The sequence below is a fragment of the Salmo trutta genome, chromosome 3, assembly GCF_901001165.1.
Source record: "Salmo trutta chromosome 3, fSalTru1.1, whole genome shotgun sequence".
Classification (NCBI taxonomy): domain Eukaryota; kingdom Metazoa; phylum Chordata; class Actinopteri; order Salmoniformes; family Salmonidae; genus Salmo; species Salmo trutta.
This window is the reverse complement of record NC_042959.1, coordinates 56,407,295-56,425,526: the sequence shown is the minus strand read 5'-3', so window position 1 is coordinate 56,425,526 and position 18,232 is coordinate 56,407,295. Positions and strand designations below refer to the sequence as shown.

The 18,232-nt window shown below is 44.8% G+C and overlaps 1 protein-coding gene across 1 annotated transcript; it reads right to left on the bottom strand.

The window, feature by feature from the left end:
• Window positions 1-1,129: 1,129 nt before the first annotated feature.
• iqgap3 (IQ motif containing GTPase activating protein 3) lies at window positions 1,130-17,845 on the bottom strand. Its single transcript, XM_029741774.1, has 36 exons — window positions 17,581-17,845; window positions 17,182-17,269; window positions 15,121-15,277; window positions 14,670-14,747; window positions 14,411-14,555; window positions 14,178-14,291; window positions 13,700-13,878; window positions 13,512-13,593; window positions 13,259-13,422; window positions 13,070-13,157; window positions 12,723-12,886; window positions 12,308-12,468; window positions 12,091-12,206; window positions 11,783-11,946; window positions 11,598-11,688; window positions 11,212-11,379; window positions 10,740-10,879; window positions 10,442-10,612; window positions 10,255-10,338; window positions 10,004-10,075; window positions 9,839-9,908; window positions 9,444-9,652; window positions 9,154-9,306; window positions 8,853-9,016; window positions 8,531-8,755; window positions 8,087-8,227; window positions 7,793-7,877; window positions 4,894-5,126; window positions 4,643-4,775; window positions 4,258-4,508; window positions 4,077-4,164; window positions 3,748-3,960; window positions 3,419-3,585; window positions 3,172-3,300; window positions 2,978-3,086; window positions 1,130-2,789 (listed from the first exon to the last, which is right to left on the bottom strand). The coding sequence occupies exons 1-36, from the start codon at window positions 17,615-17,617 to the stop codon at window positions 2,676-2,678; spliced, it is 4,947 nt and encodes a 1,648-aa protein (XP_029597634.1). The 5' UTR covers window positions 17,618-17,845; the 3' UTR covers window positions 1,130-2,675.
• Between the last annotated feature and the right edge of the window lie 387 nt (window positions 17,846-18,232).

Sequence of the window (18,232 nt, the reverse complement as noted above, 5' to 3'; positions counted from 1 at the left end):
CTTATGCAATCACTTGGACCTTATTTATGTTAAACATATTTCACGGCTGAGGTAAGCTACCAGTATGGGACCCGCATTCAGCATGCATTATGCCCGGTCTAACAATAAACAAAGGTCATTTAATTGCCATGAGTAATCAACACTTAATGGCCTACATGCAAATCTGTTTGCATTTTAATGGGTATTCCAACTTTTGTAAGCTACCATTAAACATAAAGATTATCAGCCCTATGCTTCTACAATTTAGTTGAACAAATACTGTTAAACCATTGTCTATTTATTCTGCACAGGATGCTGCCTGGAAGCTATTGACCGCAATGCTAACTGCGCCCTCTAGTGGCTACCTGGTAGTATTGCGCGGACACATTACTGTATAGTAGAGGCATTATATTTGACCAATTACACTATACAGATACAAAAGTATGTGGACACCCCTTCAAATTAGTGGATTCGGCTATTTCAGCGACACTCGTTCTGACAGTTGTATAAACTCGAGCACACAGTCATGCCATCTCTTTCGACAAACATTGACAGTAGAATGGCCTTACAGAAGAGCTCAGTGCCTTTCAACCTGGCACGGTTATAGGATGCCACCTTTCCAACAAGTCAGTTCGTCAAATGTATGCCCTGCTAGAGCTGCCCCGGTCAAAGTACAGTTATTGTGAAGTGGAAAGTCCTGACCTCAACACCATCGAACACCTTATGAATGAATTGAAATGCCGACTGCGAGCCAGGCCTAAATCGCCCAACATCAGTGCCAGACTTACATCCATTCAGCCACAAGAGCAATAGTAAGTCCCCGCAGTAATGTTCCCACATCTAGTAGAAAGCCTTCCCAGAAGAGTGGAGGCTATTATAGCGGCAAGGGGGGGGACCCAACTCCATATTAATACCACGATTTTGGAATGGGATGTTTGACAAGCAGCTGTCCACATACTTTTGGTCGTGTAGTATACATGGTGAATATCTATGGTGGGTGTTGTTATTTACCAGTTTGTGAAGCTCACAGCACAAATCATAAAAAAAATAAACTTATGGCCATTATGAAAATAAAGCTCTCATTAGAAATAAACTATCATTAAGAATAACAGGTGAAGAAAATAGATTAATCATGAATGTAAAACCAAAATTATGACAGAAAAAATACATTTTTATTTGAATATAAAAGTAAAAAACAGGAGTGTTAACAGTTTCCATTGCATAGTAAGATTCATTACAACAACTTCAATCAGGCAGTTGGTTAATTCATCTAACCAGACAATAGACTAAATGTCCCTTACAGCTACAGCACTGATATGTAAAGAAATGACAGTTGTATTGGCATGTTGGTCCACATTCATATTTACCAACCAATTGTGACTGGCCTGAACATGTTAGTGTTGAAAAGAAAAAGTGAAAGAATAAAACTAATCAAGACTAACATTAGGGTAGCAGAATGACAATACAAAGAGAACAGAAACAATTAGACAGAAAATATGTACATAAGTTTGAACAAAGTTTCAAGCCCAGACTAACAAAATGTCAAAGGTTGGACAACAAGGCTCAACCACATCTCCAGCTGACAGAAGCCTAGCTAAATGGAGTCACCCTCATTGCAATATCATCTGTCTTTAGGGTCAAATACCTTACAATGTAGCCAGACCTGTCAGTAACCTACACATCAAGGAGACAATAAGCCATAATCACAGGAAGTCCCAAGGCACATATTACAGTACCATTTCCTGTTGCTAGGCTAATGAATGTGACATTTGAAACATTAAGCTGCACAACATAAAATCCCGAGAGCATATGTATGTGGAGCGGGAGGCATATGTAGCTTAGCGGCGGTCCTGTGCCCATTTTAAGTAGTGCACAAAATACTAGAGGATTGTGTCGGCTGCTACGTGGCAAACTGTAGTGTTTCTATTTAAACAAATCCATCCATAATGTATGAGAAGTTGCTCAGTGAGTTTTTGAAAGGGAGAAAGGTGGCGAAATCAGCCGGCTGAAAAACGATTAGGATACAGTCGTATAACATCAGAGGATTAAATAAATGATAACAGATGAAGCCGTTTGTACACAGATAGCGCCACTAGACAAGCAAAATGAGGAACAACATCACTCAAGGCAAATAGTTGAGCAGCAGGTAACCTCAAGGTTAGTGTTCGGCCCCATTGTCTCATGTCAGATAGCACGACGGCAGTCTGCGCTGAATTGAGGTTGAGGGACAAGCACCACGTAAGAGTGACACGATCTGACATAAGACAATGGCGTTGGGCCAGTATAACCAAATGTTCGCCGGATCAAATCCCGAAGCTGACAAGGTGAAAAATCTGTATAATGCCCTTGGGCAAGAACCTTAACGGCCTACCTGGAGCAATTGGGGTTATGTCTGCCCCTAGCTGGCTCTGACCCCAACTCGCTGAGGGTGTCTCAGGAGTTGGGATATGCAAAAACACATTTCCAATTCACACAAGTTCATTATTAAATGAGCAACCCTCATCCTTTGTGACCACGTTTTTGAATTTCCTGTTTGAATAACATCACTCTAAATTAACTGATTTGATAAATGTAGTTAGATATGAACTAAATCTGTCCATTGGTACATTTACAAAAAGTAGCCAAAGTACAATTATTATTATTATTTTTTTAAATAGCATTTTGGGGTGGCAGATCTGGCAGTTTCCTCTAACCCCTCACTTCTTGAAGAACTTCTTATTGAGAAGGAAGATGAGCAGGTTGACGTTGACTTTGGCCTTGTCGAACATCTTCATCACCGCCACTCCCTCGTACTGGAGCTGCAGCAGGTCCTACACACACACACACACACTTCTGAAATCCAAGATCTTTCAAAATAGCAACACTAAATAATTTACCATTACAGCACCTACAATATAGAGCACTGATTTCAGTGAGACTGGGATATGCATCAATCACAGTCCATAGGTTTGTATTGAAATGTCAGTTCTAGTTTCATTCTACTACTACCCAGACTCACCTGGTATTTGAGGGGGAACTTTTCCATGTCCACCCCCATAAAGCGAGCCTTTACCTGGAACGTGCCGCCCTCCTCACCGGGCACAATGTCAAAGATCACATTCTTAAACCTGAGAGATAATAAGAAATGTAAATATATTTGATTTGAGGCCCTAGGTAACGTTCCTGCTTGAGTGTGTGTGTGTGTATACGCACTGTGTGACTGGCAGGTCCTCAATCTCCAACAGGACTCCTTTCTCATGTAAACGGGCAGCAGTGTAGGTCAGAGTGGGCTGCTTGCTCTTCTTCCCTTTGCTCTCTGCTGCCTTCTTTCCACTCACCTTACTGAGGGGGGAGAGAGAGAGAGAGAGAGAGATAGAGCTCAGCACAGTAGCAGTCTGCAGTCGTTTTACTACTGAACTTCAAACAGTGTGGTCACACTCCCACATGTGTTTATGTGTACCTGTGTTTGGCGGTGAGGTTATCCAGGCAGGTGGTGATGTACTGGCTGTAGAAGTCCACCTGTTCGCTGTGGAAGGAGCTCTTGCAGTGAAGGCTGCCCATGGTCTGTCTCAGCTTGACCAGCTCAGCCTGACGACGCTGCCGGTACAGACGCTGGTGGCGGATGTCCTGGGAAGGATGGTTTGGAAAGATAGGGTTACATTTGGGGGGGCAAATCCAAATGGCGACCAATTGGTGACGAGCTACACCATCTTGGTTTAGGTGTAGTTGATTTGGTATGATAACTTAATTAAAATGCCATTGTGTGTGATGTGTAGTGTCTCTATCCACCTTGGCTATGAGCTGTAGTATCTGTGTTTCAGAGTCAGGTGGGGTCAGGACCCCCAGGCTCTCCAGCCTCCTCAGGCTACGCTGGATCTTCCGCTTCTTCTCCTCCAGAGACAGGTTGCCGTCGGCAACAATTGACTGGTTCCTCTTCATCTTCTCGGGGGTGCGGGCGTCCCTCTGGGCACGGCGATGCATCATCCACCCATGCTGCACCTCCTGAGAGGAGAGGAATACACCAGCAGTTAGGGGGTTAACTACTACCAACTCCCTGCGGAGGGATGAGAGTGAGGAAGAGGGTGTGTGGGAGCCCAGTGAAGAGCTGTGGAATATACCTGATCCTGAGAGGAGGCGGCTCTGAGGACCTCACTCAGTGTGTCTCCAGGCTGGGCTCGGATCACGTCGATGATCAACTGTTTGGTACTGCAAAACACAAGCACACTTCACATTAGACATGCCATTTTCATAGTGCGATAGTCGTACCACAGTGAAATGTTAAATGGTTTAAGCCCCTACCTGAGGAGAATCCCCCTGGCGTCAGGGTGATCGTCAGAGCCTCTGAACACATCAAACTTGCTGGTGAGGGTGAGGGACACCTCCATCTTACTGTACTGGGCCAGGGTCTGTTCTGTCTGGGGCTCCGCGGCGCTCACAGCCCCATCCCCAACCAGAGCGTGGATAGTGGGCACCTTCCCCAGGTCTCTCAGCAGATTCAGCAACGGGTCAGACTGGTCGGGACACAGGGAGTCCTGGTGCTCCAGCAGAAGCTACACACACACACACACACTTACTTTAGTGCACAGGATCTACTAAAATGAAAAGGTTTGTACCCAACCAACGTCCCCCAGAACCCATTAAACTAAAAGTTTGGATGAGTCTTCATCTTATGTGGCATCCAGACCTTGTGGGTGTTGAGGAGCTCACTGATGGAAATATAGATGATAGGCTTGTTGAGGATGACCATCTCAGAGTACTCATCAATGTTAAAACGCTCCTCTGGCTCCGGCACGTCACACGCAGCATGCAGGAACTTACTGCGGAAGATATATGAACAATGCTTAAGAACCATTTAGCATGTATAGCCTAATTATAGTAATAAAGCTCTCCTCTGAAAAGGGGTGGAGGCTGCGCTAAAATGCCTGGACGACTCACCGGAACTTGGAGTGCGTCAGGGTAATGTAGTCGTTGAGGGCGCGCAGGTGAGGGCTGTCACCGTGGAAGTGTTTGTGTGCGGCGGCGTGCTGCAGGATGCGTGCGATGGAACCCAGGATGCGGCGCTGCTCAGGGAGCAGGGAGGAGCCGGCCGAGAACTCGACCACGTCAAAACCATCCGGTGCCACCACGGCTGGGTTCATGTAGCGGTAGTACACCAGGTTCCCCACAATCTGACCACAACACAACCATCATGTTCCCCACAATCTGACCACAACCCAACCATCATGTTCCCCACAATCTGACCACAACACCAGGTTCCCCACAATCTGACCACAACACAACCATGATGTTCCCCACAATCTGACCACAACACCAGGTTCCCCACAATCTGACCACAACACAACCATCATGTTCCCTACAATCTGACCACAACACAACCATCATGTTCCCCACAATCTGACCACAACACAACCATCATGTTCCCCACAATCTGACCACAACACAACCATCATGTTCCCCACAATCTGACCACAACACCAGGTTCCCCACAATCTGACCACAACACAACCATCATGTTCCCTACAATCTGACCACAACACAACCATCATGTTCCCTACAATCTGACCACAACACCAGCATCCCCACAAGCTGACCAGAACGGCAGTATTCCAGAAAGCCGGACTAGTGACTTAGCGAGATCTGTCAAACCAGAACTTTCCAGCTCCAGAAAAAGAGCTTGAAAAACAGCCTGATCAGAAACCATAGTAGCACTGAATTCTCTGAAGTAAAACTGCTACCTACTAGGTTAACTTGATCTTAGCCTGTCTTGGTGAATAAATACGGGACTTCTCCGCCAATAAGATTGTTCAGCACTATGACTTGTTCCTATCTTAGAAAATCCACTTGACATCGGATCCTGAGGGCTTTGGCAATTCTTTACAAAGAAGAACGACAAACTGGACCTCGAATACATCCTTTAGATCATTCAGAAGACTGTGCAGAAAAACAATAACATTCAAAAATACAATCACTCATATCCAGTCAATTTGCTCAACACATATATAGCACATCTAACAACATGATAAAAATAGCCTAATTCAGCCTTCAGATTTTCCAAAGTCATTGGTGTTATAAATGGACACATATTCCAAATTCAAAGACCCTCTGGACCAAATAAAGGAGACTAAGTGAATTTCACAGCATAAACAGGTAGCTATTGAATATTGTAGCCAACACTTCCAGCAAACCAAATCATTTTCAGAAACAGTCATTCAATTCAATGATTTTCCTTACTTCTTTGGTCAGATGATCTGTGACTACTAAACATAGAACACATTGTTGCCCGGGTGGTCATGAAAAGCACTATGAATTCAATAAATGATTATTCATCCTACATAGGCCATGGAATGGGCCTAGCATTGCATTTGTGACATAGGCTACTACAACTTACATATTAGGCCATAGCCTTGACACTTAATATATCACTAGCGTTGCAATAAAAATGCTTATGAAGTGAAAACATTAGTCACCCATGTGTGTAAGCTAGGCCTATTAAATATTGGAATCATGCCACTTCACTTGCGCATTTACTCTGTCTGCCAGGCTCCCCCTCTGGCTTTTGCAGTAGTGGATGTATTACTTATTTTGGTAAATACACCACAGTACAGTACCAATGTATGAAATCGAGCACACCGGCATGCAATCTCCATAGACAAACATTGGCAGTAGAATAGCCTTACTGAAGAGCTCAGTGACTTTCAACGTGGTACCGTCATAAGATGCCACCTTTCCAGCAAGTCACTTTTGTCAAATTTCTCCCCAGTCAACTGCCCCGGTGAACTTTAAGTGCTGTTATTTTGAAGTTGAAGTGTCTAGGAGCAACAACGGCTAAGTCGGGAAGCGATACGCCACACAAGCTCACAGAACAGGACCTCCAAGAGCTGAAAATGCATCCTGCCCGAATGCATAGTGCCAACTGTAAAGTTTGGTGGAAGAGGAATAATGGTCTGGGGCTGTTTTTCATGGTTCGGGCTAGGCCCCTAAGTTCCAGTATAGGGAAATCTTAACGCTCCATCATACAATTACATTCTAGACAATTCTGTGCTTCCAACTTTGTGGCAACAGTTCGGTGAAGGCCCTTTCCTGTTTCAGCATGACAACGCATGCCCTCGTGCCCAAAGCAAGGTCCATACAGAAATGATTTGTCAAGATTGGTGTGGAAAAACTTGACTGGCCTGCACAGAGCCCTGACCTCAACCCCATCAAACACGTCTAGGATGAATTGGAATGCAGACTGCGGGTCAGGCCTAATCGCCCAACCTCACTAATGCTTGTGGCTGAATGGAAGCAAGTCCCAACAGCAATGTTCCAACATCTAGTGGAAAGCCTTCCCAGAAGAGTAGAGGCTGTTACAGCAGTAAAAGGGGGACCAACTCCATATTAATGCCCATGATTTTGGAATGAGATGTTCGACGAGCAGGTGTCCACATACATTTGGTCATGTAGGGTATGTGAAAATATTTGTTGTGTTACAATTGTTTCAGACTTGTTAAATATTGGGCTCAGTCTTTTGACTCCATATCTATCGACATGAGGACCTTTTTAAAATGTTGCGTGCACGAGCCAGTTGTCAGATCAACCAATCTGAGCTTTGCTTAGCCTAATAATTTAAACGAGAAGCAACGGTTCTGGAACCAAGAAATCCTGAACTCCCTCATCTGGTTAAGACAAGCCGGATACGTTTGGGAAATCCTGAATTTGTTAAACCATCTTTGTGGAATACCCCTCTGGTTCCCCACAATCCAACAGCACGTCATCACACATGGAAGGTTCAGATCCTGTCTAGCTGATAACCGTATCGAAGTGATTTAATCATCGAGTCTGGTCAGTAGTGTACCTTGTAAAGCTCATCCTTGCTGGCCTGAGGAAACTTCTCATGTAGAGAATCTCTCAGGACCTTGGCTGTGTAGCGCATCCCATATCTGTGGGAGGAAGGAGAACGTCAGAGTGTTGAACTCTCATCACAGAACATATCAGAGAAACAAGTCAAACTAAATCAATTAGTAGCCAAATCTGGTGAGGGGAAGATGTGAATGCCCAACAGCTGTTTGATTAAGTTGCTGTTAATTCAAATGAATTGCACTGAGAATGAAAAGGAAGCTCTGCAGAGTGCATATGAAGGGCCTCTTACGGTAATTTATGCAGGTTGCTGGTGATAGCGTTGAGCAGGCGGTCTGTGAGGTTCTTGAGGTTGACGATAGAGATGTCCAGGCGACGCTGCACTTCGGGGTGGGCCAGGGCCTGCTCTGCACTCACTTCATAGGGCAGGGAGCTGGGGAGAGGAGACAGAGTATGTTGTTGTGTCTGTATAGATGTACGTTTCTCAATGGACCTCTTGAAGCCAATCTGAGAGTGTAAGCGTACATATCTTTAAAATACTAGTCATGAGAAAATCAAAATCAGTGCATTCAACTAATGTAAGTAAATCAGTCTGCATAGTATATGTATTTCTTGCTGTATGCTGACCTCTAGTGGCCAAGCTAAAATTGTCTAGTCAACTCTAGTAGATGGCTCTCTATAGGAGAACGAGTGTGTGCCGCTGTGATACTACATTTGCTCCTGGTTCAGTGCTGACCTCTTGTGGCCGGTCTGGGACTCGGTCTGGTTGACCCAGCTCTTGTAGATCTCGCAGGGGTCCGTGCGGATGCTGAGGGTGCGGTCCTGCAGCACCTCTCTAATGGCCGGCCCCAGGATCTCCTTCAACGCGGTCTGACCGCGGGCATGGCGGTAGAAACTCACCAACATCTTAATGACTGTGGGGTTCCCAGTCACCACCTCTTGGGGCTGGTCCACCTTCCACCTGAGAGAGGAGGGAGGGAGTGAGTAAGAGAGAAGTTGTGTTCAGTGCAACTTGACCCCCCTGACAGCCTGTGTGTAGTGTGTGTGTGAACACTGACTTGATCTCGTGGCGCAGCGCGGTGGTGAAGAGCTGCAGCAGCAGGTAGGCCTCCCTGCAGTCAGAGCCGTAGTTGAACAGGGTGAAGATGACCGTCTCCATGAAGAGAGTTGTTTTATTCTGGGGCATCAGGAAGATCAGCTGGGCCAGGTACAGAGGCTGAGTCTGGAGAACACACACACACTTATATTAAGCAAGCCATTGGAGAAAACTCAGCACAGGCCACATACGAGGGGGCAAATAAAATAGTCGACCCTGTATCGATAACACCTACTAAAAAATGTTTGTTTCCATCAGCTCACCTGTAGCAGATAGAAGAGGTGCTGGTAAGCCTCCAGTTTCTCCCTCTTGTCTTTGCTCAGGGCCTTGAGGCCCTTGCTCTTTTCCTGAGCCATCATGTCCGACAGCTGCTCCTTGTTCTTCTTGGTCAGCTTCTTGCAGTGGGAAACCACCTCCTGTAGTCACGTTAGTTAATCAAATAAATGGATGAGAAGTGTGATGGACTACGGACACTTCTAGGTACCTTCCAAATCAAAAATGAATAGAACTTCTGAAACCGGTGTAGTAATAATGGAATGAAATAGGCTCCGACCTGCAGCGTGACACGGTTGCGGACCAGCAGTCCTATCTTGAGGTCCATTAGGTCCAGGTCAGTCTCTAGCTGGCGGTTGGAGCGAATGGTCCTCACCACCTCCTCCCTCATACGGAGCAGCTCCCCCTCCTGGCGGATGTCGTTGTCACCCATCTCCAGCAGGTGGGCAAACTTCCTCACTACTGACAGAGGAGGGGTAGTGGAGTGGACTGGAAGAGAGCAAGATCACGGTGTTAATACGGGGGATGTCAATGCAAGTGAGACTGGTGTTATGCAAAAGACTTGGTATTTACATTGGACTTAAGTTATGATCATTGTAAATATATATATATATTATTTTTTTTTTTAAGTGTGGGAAACCAAGCAGACTTGTGAGTGGAGCTGTGGCCACCTACCTAGCATTCTGTATTCCTCACGGGCCTTGTTGGCTCGGAAGAATGCCTGGATCTTTATAATGGCGCCCACCTGTAGAAGGACCAAGGTCAGGCTACATTTCAAGGTATGTAGCCATTTTTAGAGCTGAGGGGTTGTGTACAGGGGTGATGGTTGGTTGTACTCACTTGACGTTTGAAGAAGCGCCGACGAGAAAGGTATTTCCTCCGAGCAATCCGCATCTTCACACTGGCCTGGACCTAACACACACACACACACACACACACACACACACACACACACACACACACACACACACACACACACACACACACACACACACACACACACACACACACAGAGAGTAAGAACAACCGATGTCAACTTCAACACAGGGTTCGTCTTCTAATTTACAAAGAGATTATTTGGTCAACCTTACCCTGACCACAGCCCTCCAGTTCTGGTAGAGATACTGTAGCCTCTTTCTGTAGGCTCTCTGCTGTACGAACCTTCTCCAGTGGGACTGGAAACAAATACACACACTGAGCACCTTTCAGTTTTGAAAAAAGTATTTGGGTTTGTAACGTTAGTCTGCACTGTAGTTCTATGGTTCTCAGAAATCTGACCTGGATGGTGATGATGGCTGGTAGCTGGGTGTTGAGGAAGTGCAGACGGGCACCCAGCCTCTGTCTGAGGAGGAATCCCTGGGCCCTGGCCTGCAGCTGCACCACCAGGCCCTCGCTGGCCTTCCAATGCACCTCCCGGCCGTGGGCCGCAGTTACACTGTTCAGCACCGCCTGTAGAGGGAGACAGACCACAGAGACAGTCAGCCATAATAACTGTTGGCTTATCTAATCAATACAAACTCTAGCTCTACAGCCATACTTGTTTGTACTGAATTTACAGGTCATTTTGTATTTTGACCTGTATTTCTTCATGGGCCAGGAACACTGTGCACTGGACAAAGCCCTGCGGTCTCTCCCAGGTGCCCTCCAGCTTGTGCAGGTGGAAGTAGTAGGGGCTGTCCTCAGTCTTGATCTTCAGCCATGGGCTCCGGTTGTCCCCTGAGTCCCAGTACATAGAGATTAGGGCTTGTCACTACCTAGAAGCTTAAAGGTAGACTCAGTGTTATGACGCTGCCAGGAGCAGCACCACAGATACTGAGATGAGCACGATGCAACATAGTAGCTGCGCATGAACACGGGTACGCTTCACTCTGCTACAATGTGGCGGCTACGGGACCAAAACAAGGTAGTTGTTGCTGAAATTGACATTTACTTTGTGCGTCGCTGAGTCTACAGTTAATCCTGACCAATTATGAGCAGCTAATATGCTACTAAAGTGCATAGATCACCACCAGCATGAACGCAAATTTATCAGGGTAGTGGGTACGGACCTCCCGCAGATTTGGCTCTGAGTAGGGCGACGAGTTCAGCCTGGTACCCTCCAGCACATTCTGCCACCACGCTCCGCAGCGCCACCTCTGGCAGACGCAGGACTCGCAGAGTCTGGGACGCCTTGCCCTCCTTCACTGCCTGGTTCACGGCCGCCAAGCCCAGGGACACTGGCAAGGGACACACACACACACACACACACACACACACACACACACACACACACACACACACACACACACACACACACACACACACACACACACAGTTAAGATAACGGTATACATTTTGTGACAATATGAATTACAGCTGTTGTGAGGAAACCCATTAGCATAGAATTTCACCATGGCTTTAAAAACACGATGTGGAGGGTATTATGCCAACTCACTCTTCAGGGCTCTTTGAGTGTCCTGATTGGCTCTTCTCACTCCTTCCTGAATGTCAGCCAACCACAACTCTGCTCCTGGGTCACGGTTCACCTGTGATAGAACAGGGCACAGCATTGAATAGTGAACCACAAAATCTTGTTTAGATTCCCTGTTTTAAACTATTATGTCTTCCTGGCTGACATACCTCAGCCTTCTGCTTCCGGGCTCTGGTCAGTACATCATGGTAGCGGCGGGCATTGAGTGTCGTCACCTCCTCAAGGCCACTAGAAGGCAGCAGCAGTGCAGCCAGAGTCTTCTGAGGGTCGCCTCGGCACAGGGCCTGGTTAATCAGGCCAATGGTGAGGACCTCTGGGGACAAACAGGAAGCAGATCCAGTCAAATACAAGGTGTTTCCGTGGTTTTAGAATCAAATAGCATCCAACAAAATATTTCTGTCAATGGACCTAAACCCAGAGTGTTTCTGGGAGTTGGTGTCCAGTTCTCCAAACGTACGGTCATGCTCTTCCTGCGCTGCTGCATTTACAGAGTTTAGTCCTCTCTGGAGATCATTCCATGACAGCAGAGCTCTCCCAGCCTTCCTCCTCTGATCACCCAGCGCCTCAAAGTACCTGAGGCAAATGACAAAGGAGTTTGTTAAAGTATACAGATCTGCAACCAGGCTACATGGAGACAACGGAGAATTGTCAGGAGAGTGGTACTGGAAACCCACCTCTGGACCAGGCTGTCGTTAATATCAGCCAGACCGGCTGCAGGGCTGATCAGCGTGGCACAGAAGGCTCCCGCATCTTTGGCCTCCACCGCCTGGTTGATGAGTGCCACCGCCGAGAGCATCTCCACTGCTACGTACAGCTCCTCCTGCTGCAGGTCCCCCTGCAGGCACAGAGGACCACATTCACTAGTTAGTTTACATACAACAAAGTTATTCAATTTCAGTAACCTGGTCATTTCTCCCTATATTGTTTATATTACTATATAAAAAATATAGTATATTTCTATCCATTTTTTTTTTTTTTTTTACCAAAATGTTAATGGAACACAGTCTTGTTTACAGCCAAGACAGAATTGCAGAGAAAAGGAGTTGAGTGAGATGGGGGAGATTAGGTGGCCATGGTAGCCTAACCTACCTGAGGACTTTGTCGCTGCAGCGGGGCCAGTTCACTCTGGTAGAGCGCTGAGGCAAAGGGGTAGACGTCTGGGAGGTGGGCATCAGGGTCCATAAGAGCACGAACAGTCTGCCTGGGCTCCCCAACACGCAGGGCCTCATTGATGGACCTTACAGCTTTCTGCACTGAATAAACACCCACACTTTGTTTGGATGGATCTACAACGGACCATTGTGACTGCAAAGGACAGGTCATTAATATACTTACACACACATGCAGCAACTCAAGAGTCACTGGAATTGATATAGTGAATGCCGCTTGTTATAAGAACCGACTACGATACAGTATTTAATTAAGTGTGTACTGACTTGTCTGGTTGCGCTGGGCCTCCTCGTTAGCCTCACACACCGCCTCCTGCAGCTCATCTCGCTCCAGAGGGTCCACACAGCCCAGGTCCTGCCACATGTCAGTGAGCAAAGGTCAGGGGTCAGTGTGTGTGTGTGTGTGTGTGTGTGTGTGTGTGTGCGCGCGCGTGGTGTTAATGTGCAGTTTCTCACCAGGGCCTTCTGTTCACGGTCAGTGGCCAGTTGCTCCAGGTACCAGGGCCCGTGGTCTCTCTGGAGACCCCTCAGGGCCAGACAGGGGACCTGGAGGGCTGCCAGGAGGACCAGAGAGTCCCCACAATCCAGGGCCTCGTCCACCTGCTCTATGGCCGCACGCACTGCAAACAGTAACAAAAATATTTGGTTTAGTTCCGATTTTTTTCCGTCATCTTGTTATTTATCTGTTTGATGGTTAAGTCCTACTCACCATTCACTTTGTCAATGTTCTCTTGAATCTCACTTTGGGTCAGGTATTCCTCATAGATATCCTTCTCCTCTGAACCTTTACACTAGAAATTCAGTACACGATTACCATCCTGACACCAACAGAAACTCTGTACCAGGGATACGGCTATAAATGCATTTTTAAATGATCATATTAATTCAGTCAGTCACCTTGGTGTAGGCGAGAGCCGCCTTCTGTGCCCGTGCTTGGCGCAGCATCTCCTGGTAGACTGGCATCAGGTGCTCCTGCAGGTTGGCGAGCATGGCGCTGGGGTTCCGCAGGGCCTGGGCAGTGACCTCCACATGCCCACTCTCCACCGCCTCGTTGATAGCTATAACTGCAGCATGGACTGGAGGGAGAGAGAAGGGAGATGGAGGCAACATTTTGATAAACTATTCAAGGACAGTGAAAACATTGACTCTTAGATGACAGTCGATGACTAAGGAACTTCAACAGTATCTGATGCGTCTCAAGGCGTTTCAATTTTGGAATCCTATCCATATCAGTTTAAGTAGAGAGTACCAATGTGCCAACAGACAACCCCTTGTCTAAAACTAACATTTTGGACCAGTGTGAATTCATAATTTAACTTGAAATAAGGTTTATTTTCTACATCTGAAAACATCAAAGCAAAACATCTGTGCTTACCAGCAGCCTCATCCACTGTTATCTCATTGGCTAAGATTCCCCCAATCTTGCTAAAGGCTGGCATCTGGATGCCATATTTGTCCAGCTCCCGTTTCATGTTGTTAATCTCCTCCTCTGGAGAATAAATATTACCCCAAAAACACAGGAATGAGAGAAGAATATTAATATATTTTCCCCTTAACCCAGTTACCAGTTGTGATTGAATAGTAAGGGGCTACTAAGTAAGACTCTACCTGTAAATTTGACCTTGCCACAGAGGTCATGGATCTGAGGGGCCAAACCTAGTCGGAAAAGGTAGAGGCTGAGAGCATGGATGCAGTACACAGTTCTGGGCATGTTCTTCTTATCATAGATGTCAGTCGTCTCTGGGTGGAACATCTGAAACAACAAGGACAGGTTAGGTGCAGTTCAGGTATAACAGTAAACAAGATAGCTACTGTTATACGTGAGGAGAGGCCTAATAAAGAGTTTATTTCTCCCTTTAAAATGTACCGTTGGTAGTCCGATCTCCGCCATCGCACTGCGCCAATGGTTGATGTTGTCCGTGTGGCGGAACTGCAATCCCATACCCTGAGGGAGAAACATACGATCCGTTGGAGAAATCTGCATTATGACACCTCTTTGATATTCAGCTACACTATTCAATGCCTTTTAAAATAGAGTATTACGCTTGCTCAGCACTAATTCAAATATCAGCTCTAATGGAGTTGGTTTTCAATCACAGTCACATGTGAAAAGACTGCATTAGAGCAGAAAAGCAGGTACTTGGCAAAATAGGTAGTTCTAAAGGACCGCGAAGGTAAGCAAGAGGCAGAGTGTTATTTTTCAGAGAAAAATAAAATGACAAGACTGTCAAAAGATAGTTTCTCAGCAGGAAACTCAGTCTTTCTTACTGACAGAGGCATTTCAGTAAAACCATAGGGCTGTGAACAATAGAGCAGACCTTGAAGCGTTCCTGGTCCAGGTCATAGATTTTTTTGAGGGGGATTATCTTGGGGGCGAAACAGTGGCCTAGCTTTGCCAGCAGCACCCCGTTCCTCAGCCCCTCCTCCAGCTCAGTAGGGGCAGGCAGCTCCTCGTGGAGACAAGCTTCCATCCACCTATAAAGAGAGAACATACGTCTAATGTTAACTTACTAGCGAATGTTAACGCAAGATTTTTCCAAGTATTGCATGTGATGTGTTGAAACATGATGAAGTAAGAGCAATCAGACTTAATGACAGAGATAGTTGCTTTTGCAATGTCCTGCAGACAGAGAATTGGCCAATTCACTTCAAAAGACAGGTAAAAATGGTTTCAGGTTGGATATTCACCTGTAGTTTTTCTTACCGCCACCAACAGCAGTTAGGAACCGTCAACAGTGACACATCACATTTTTCTCATTTCAATAGCTATTTAACCATTACTCCTAAAACTTTCAAAACTGGTTCTAGCTAACCCGATGGCATAGACACACACTGCACACATTTTTGTTTGTAGATTTACATCTCACACCATTTTAAATTGTTTATTTACATTTTTTAATTTCAATAGCTCAGTGGTCATATGACCTACTGGACTCAAACAAGGTTCAGAATGTCCACTAACTACCTTTCTATATGGTACACCCTTTAGTTTGTCAATTTTCATCTCACACATTTTGGATGAATTTTTCTCAATTTAAAATTTCAATAGCTCCTTGGTCATGTGACTAGTGACTTCAAACAAAGTTCACTGAAGCTGGAGACTCTTCTCCCTCACTATCTTTAAGCATCAGCTATCAGAGCAGCTTACATATAATTCCACCTGTACATAGCCCATCCAACTACCTCATCCCCATATTGTTATTTATTTTATTCATATTTATTTTGCTCCTTTGCACCCCAGCATCTCTCCTTGCACATTCATCTTCGGCGCATCTGTCTCTCCAATGTTTATTTGCGAAATTGTAATTATATCGCCACTATGTCCCATTTATTGCCTTACCTCCCTAATCTTACTTAATTTGCACACACTGTATATAGACTTCTCTATTGTGTTATTGACTGTATATTTGTTTATTCCATTCTGTTGTTGTTTGTGTCACACTGCTTTGCTTTATCTTGGCCAGGTCGCAGTTGTAAATGAGAACTTGTTCTCAACTGGCTTACCTGGTTAAATAAAAAATACATTTTTTAAAATAAATGAAATACTGTATGTGGAAATGTCTGTCCTATAAGTAGTGTTGGTACATGGAATATTCCTCAACTGCATATATCATAAATTGCTATTGCAAATAGAAGTATTATGTTCAACAACTGACATTTTCAGATATTATTTTGACAAACACACCTTGGTGCTTACAATTCATTCTCTATTGTCATAGATTTGGTGGACACTCATCTTTGTGATATGACTTTCTTTAAGCGCGTACTAATGAAACTGTCACCTAATATTTTTTTCTTAAAGTCTACAAACGCTCTACATTTATTCACCTTGTTTGAAGTCACTAGGTCACATGACCAAGGAGCTATTGAAATTCAAAATTTGGAATAATTAATGTAAAATCATGTGATGAAAATGGACAAACTAAAGGGTGTGCAATATAGAAGGGTAGTCAGTGAACATTCTGAACCTTGTTTGAGTCAAGTAGGTCACATGACCAAGGAGCTATTGAAATTTGAATGTAAAAAAAAATAACAATTGTACTTTGTTTACACTCCCTAACTAATTCAACTAGGAATACAAAATATTGCTCAATTTTCCACATGTTTATTAGCTTTGGAAAGCGAAATAATGTCCAAATCGTTAAAATAAGACCTGTGCAATGTTGTGTGCAATTTTTCCAACACTTATTTGGAGTCTGTGGCACAAGTAGTTTGAAAGCGCAAATATCCGTCGAATATCCATCTTGAAACTGTCTTTACCTCGGTCTTCAAAAGCAAGTTAGCTATCCATGATAGGGTGAAGTAATACTGATATAGTCTGAAGTACACGTCAGTTATTGTCCGAAACCAACTGAGACGAAAGTGTCAACTGTTCTTACCTTTTAGCCTCTTCCAAACGGCACAGGTATTGATAGGCAACATTCTGGATGCGTTGTTCATCCATCTCCTCAGCTGTCAACCGCTCATCTGTAACAAAATGTCGAACAATCATAACTTTATACAAAGTACCATCCAGCTAGCTAACTTAGCTAAATACCTGAGCTGACATGAACTTGACCCAAGTTAACCTTGACAAGTTAGCTAAGGTTATATTAGGAGCCTTGCAAGTTTGCTAGCTATAACGTTACAGTAAGCCTTTAACGTTAAGGTTAGATCATTCGCTAATGTCACCTGCGATCTATAGTTAGCCACCCACCTAAAACAGGCAAAACAACCAGTTTACTATTTACTGTCTAACAAACGTAATGTTAATTAGGTTGCAAGGTCGCTTAACTTACATCCACCTGAACGCGTATGTGTGCCCGAATCTCCCATTTTCTTGACTTTTCCGACGACGACAGATTACTGGCACGTTCTCTCAAAACGCTAGTTATATTTTCTGGTCTCAAGTTATCAATATGATTTTCGCATGTGGATAGTGTTTTAATTAAATTGTTGATGCTGTTTCCACATTCAAAAAAAATATACACAATCCTTCCTACTGATTCAACTACAGTGCACACATTTTTCTGTTTAGGTTCCGTCAAATTTGAACTTTGAATATCCCGCCATCCACTCATTGGCTAATCAGAAGCTGTTCTGATTGGCCAATACAGTTGGTCACTTTGTATTGTGGTACATGAAGTGTATTTTAGAAACGTTCGAAACATACCTGATAACCATAAATAACTTTCTGGGAGCTGTTTACTTGTTACTTACAAAAATAAATAATAATAATGTAAACATTTTGTAAATAACCATAGCCAGCAATACGATATTTAAGTTGCTGCTTCAGTCTCCTTGTTAATTGTGCCGAAAATAATGTATATGGCCAACTACTCACTTCCTATTTAATATTGCCATAGCAACAGACCTGATACTTCCTAGCTTTCCCTGGCTCCACAAACCAGTAACACCCTAACATTAGCTAGCTAGCAAGAAATACCAGCT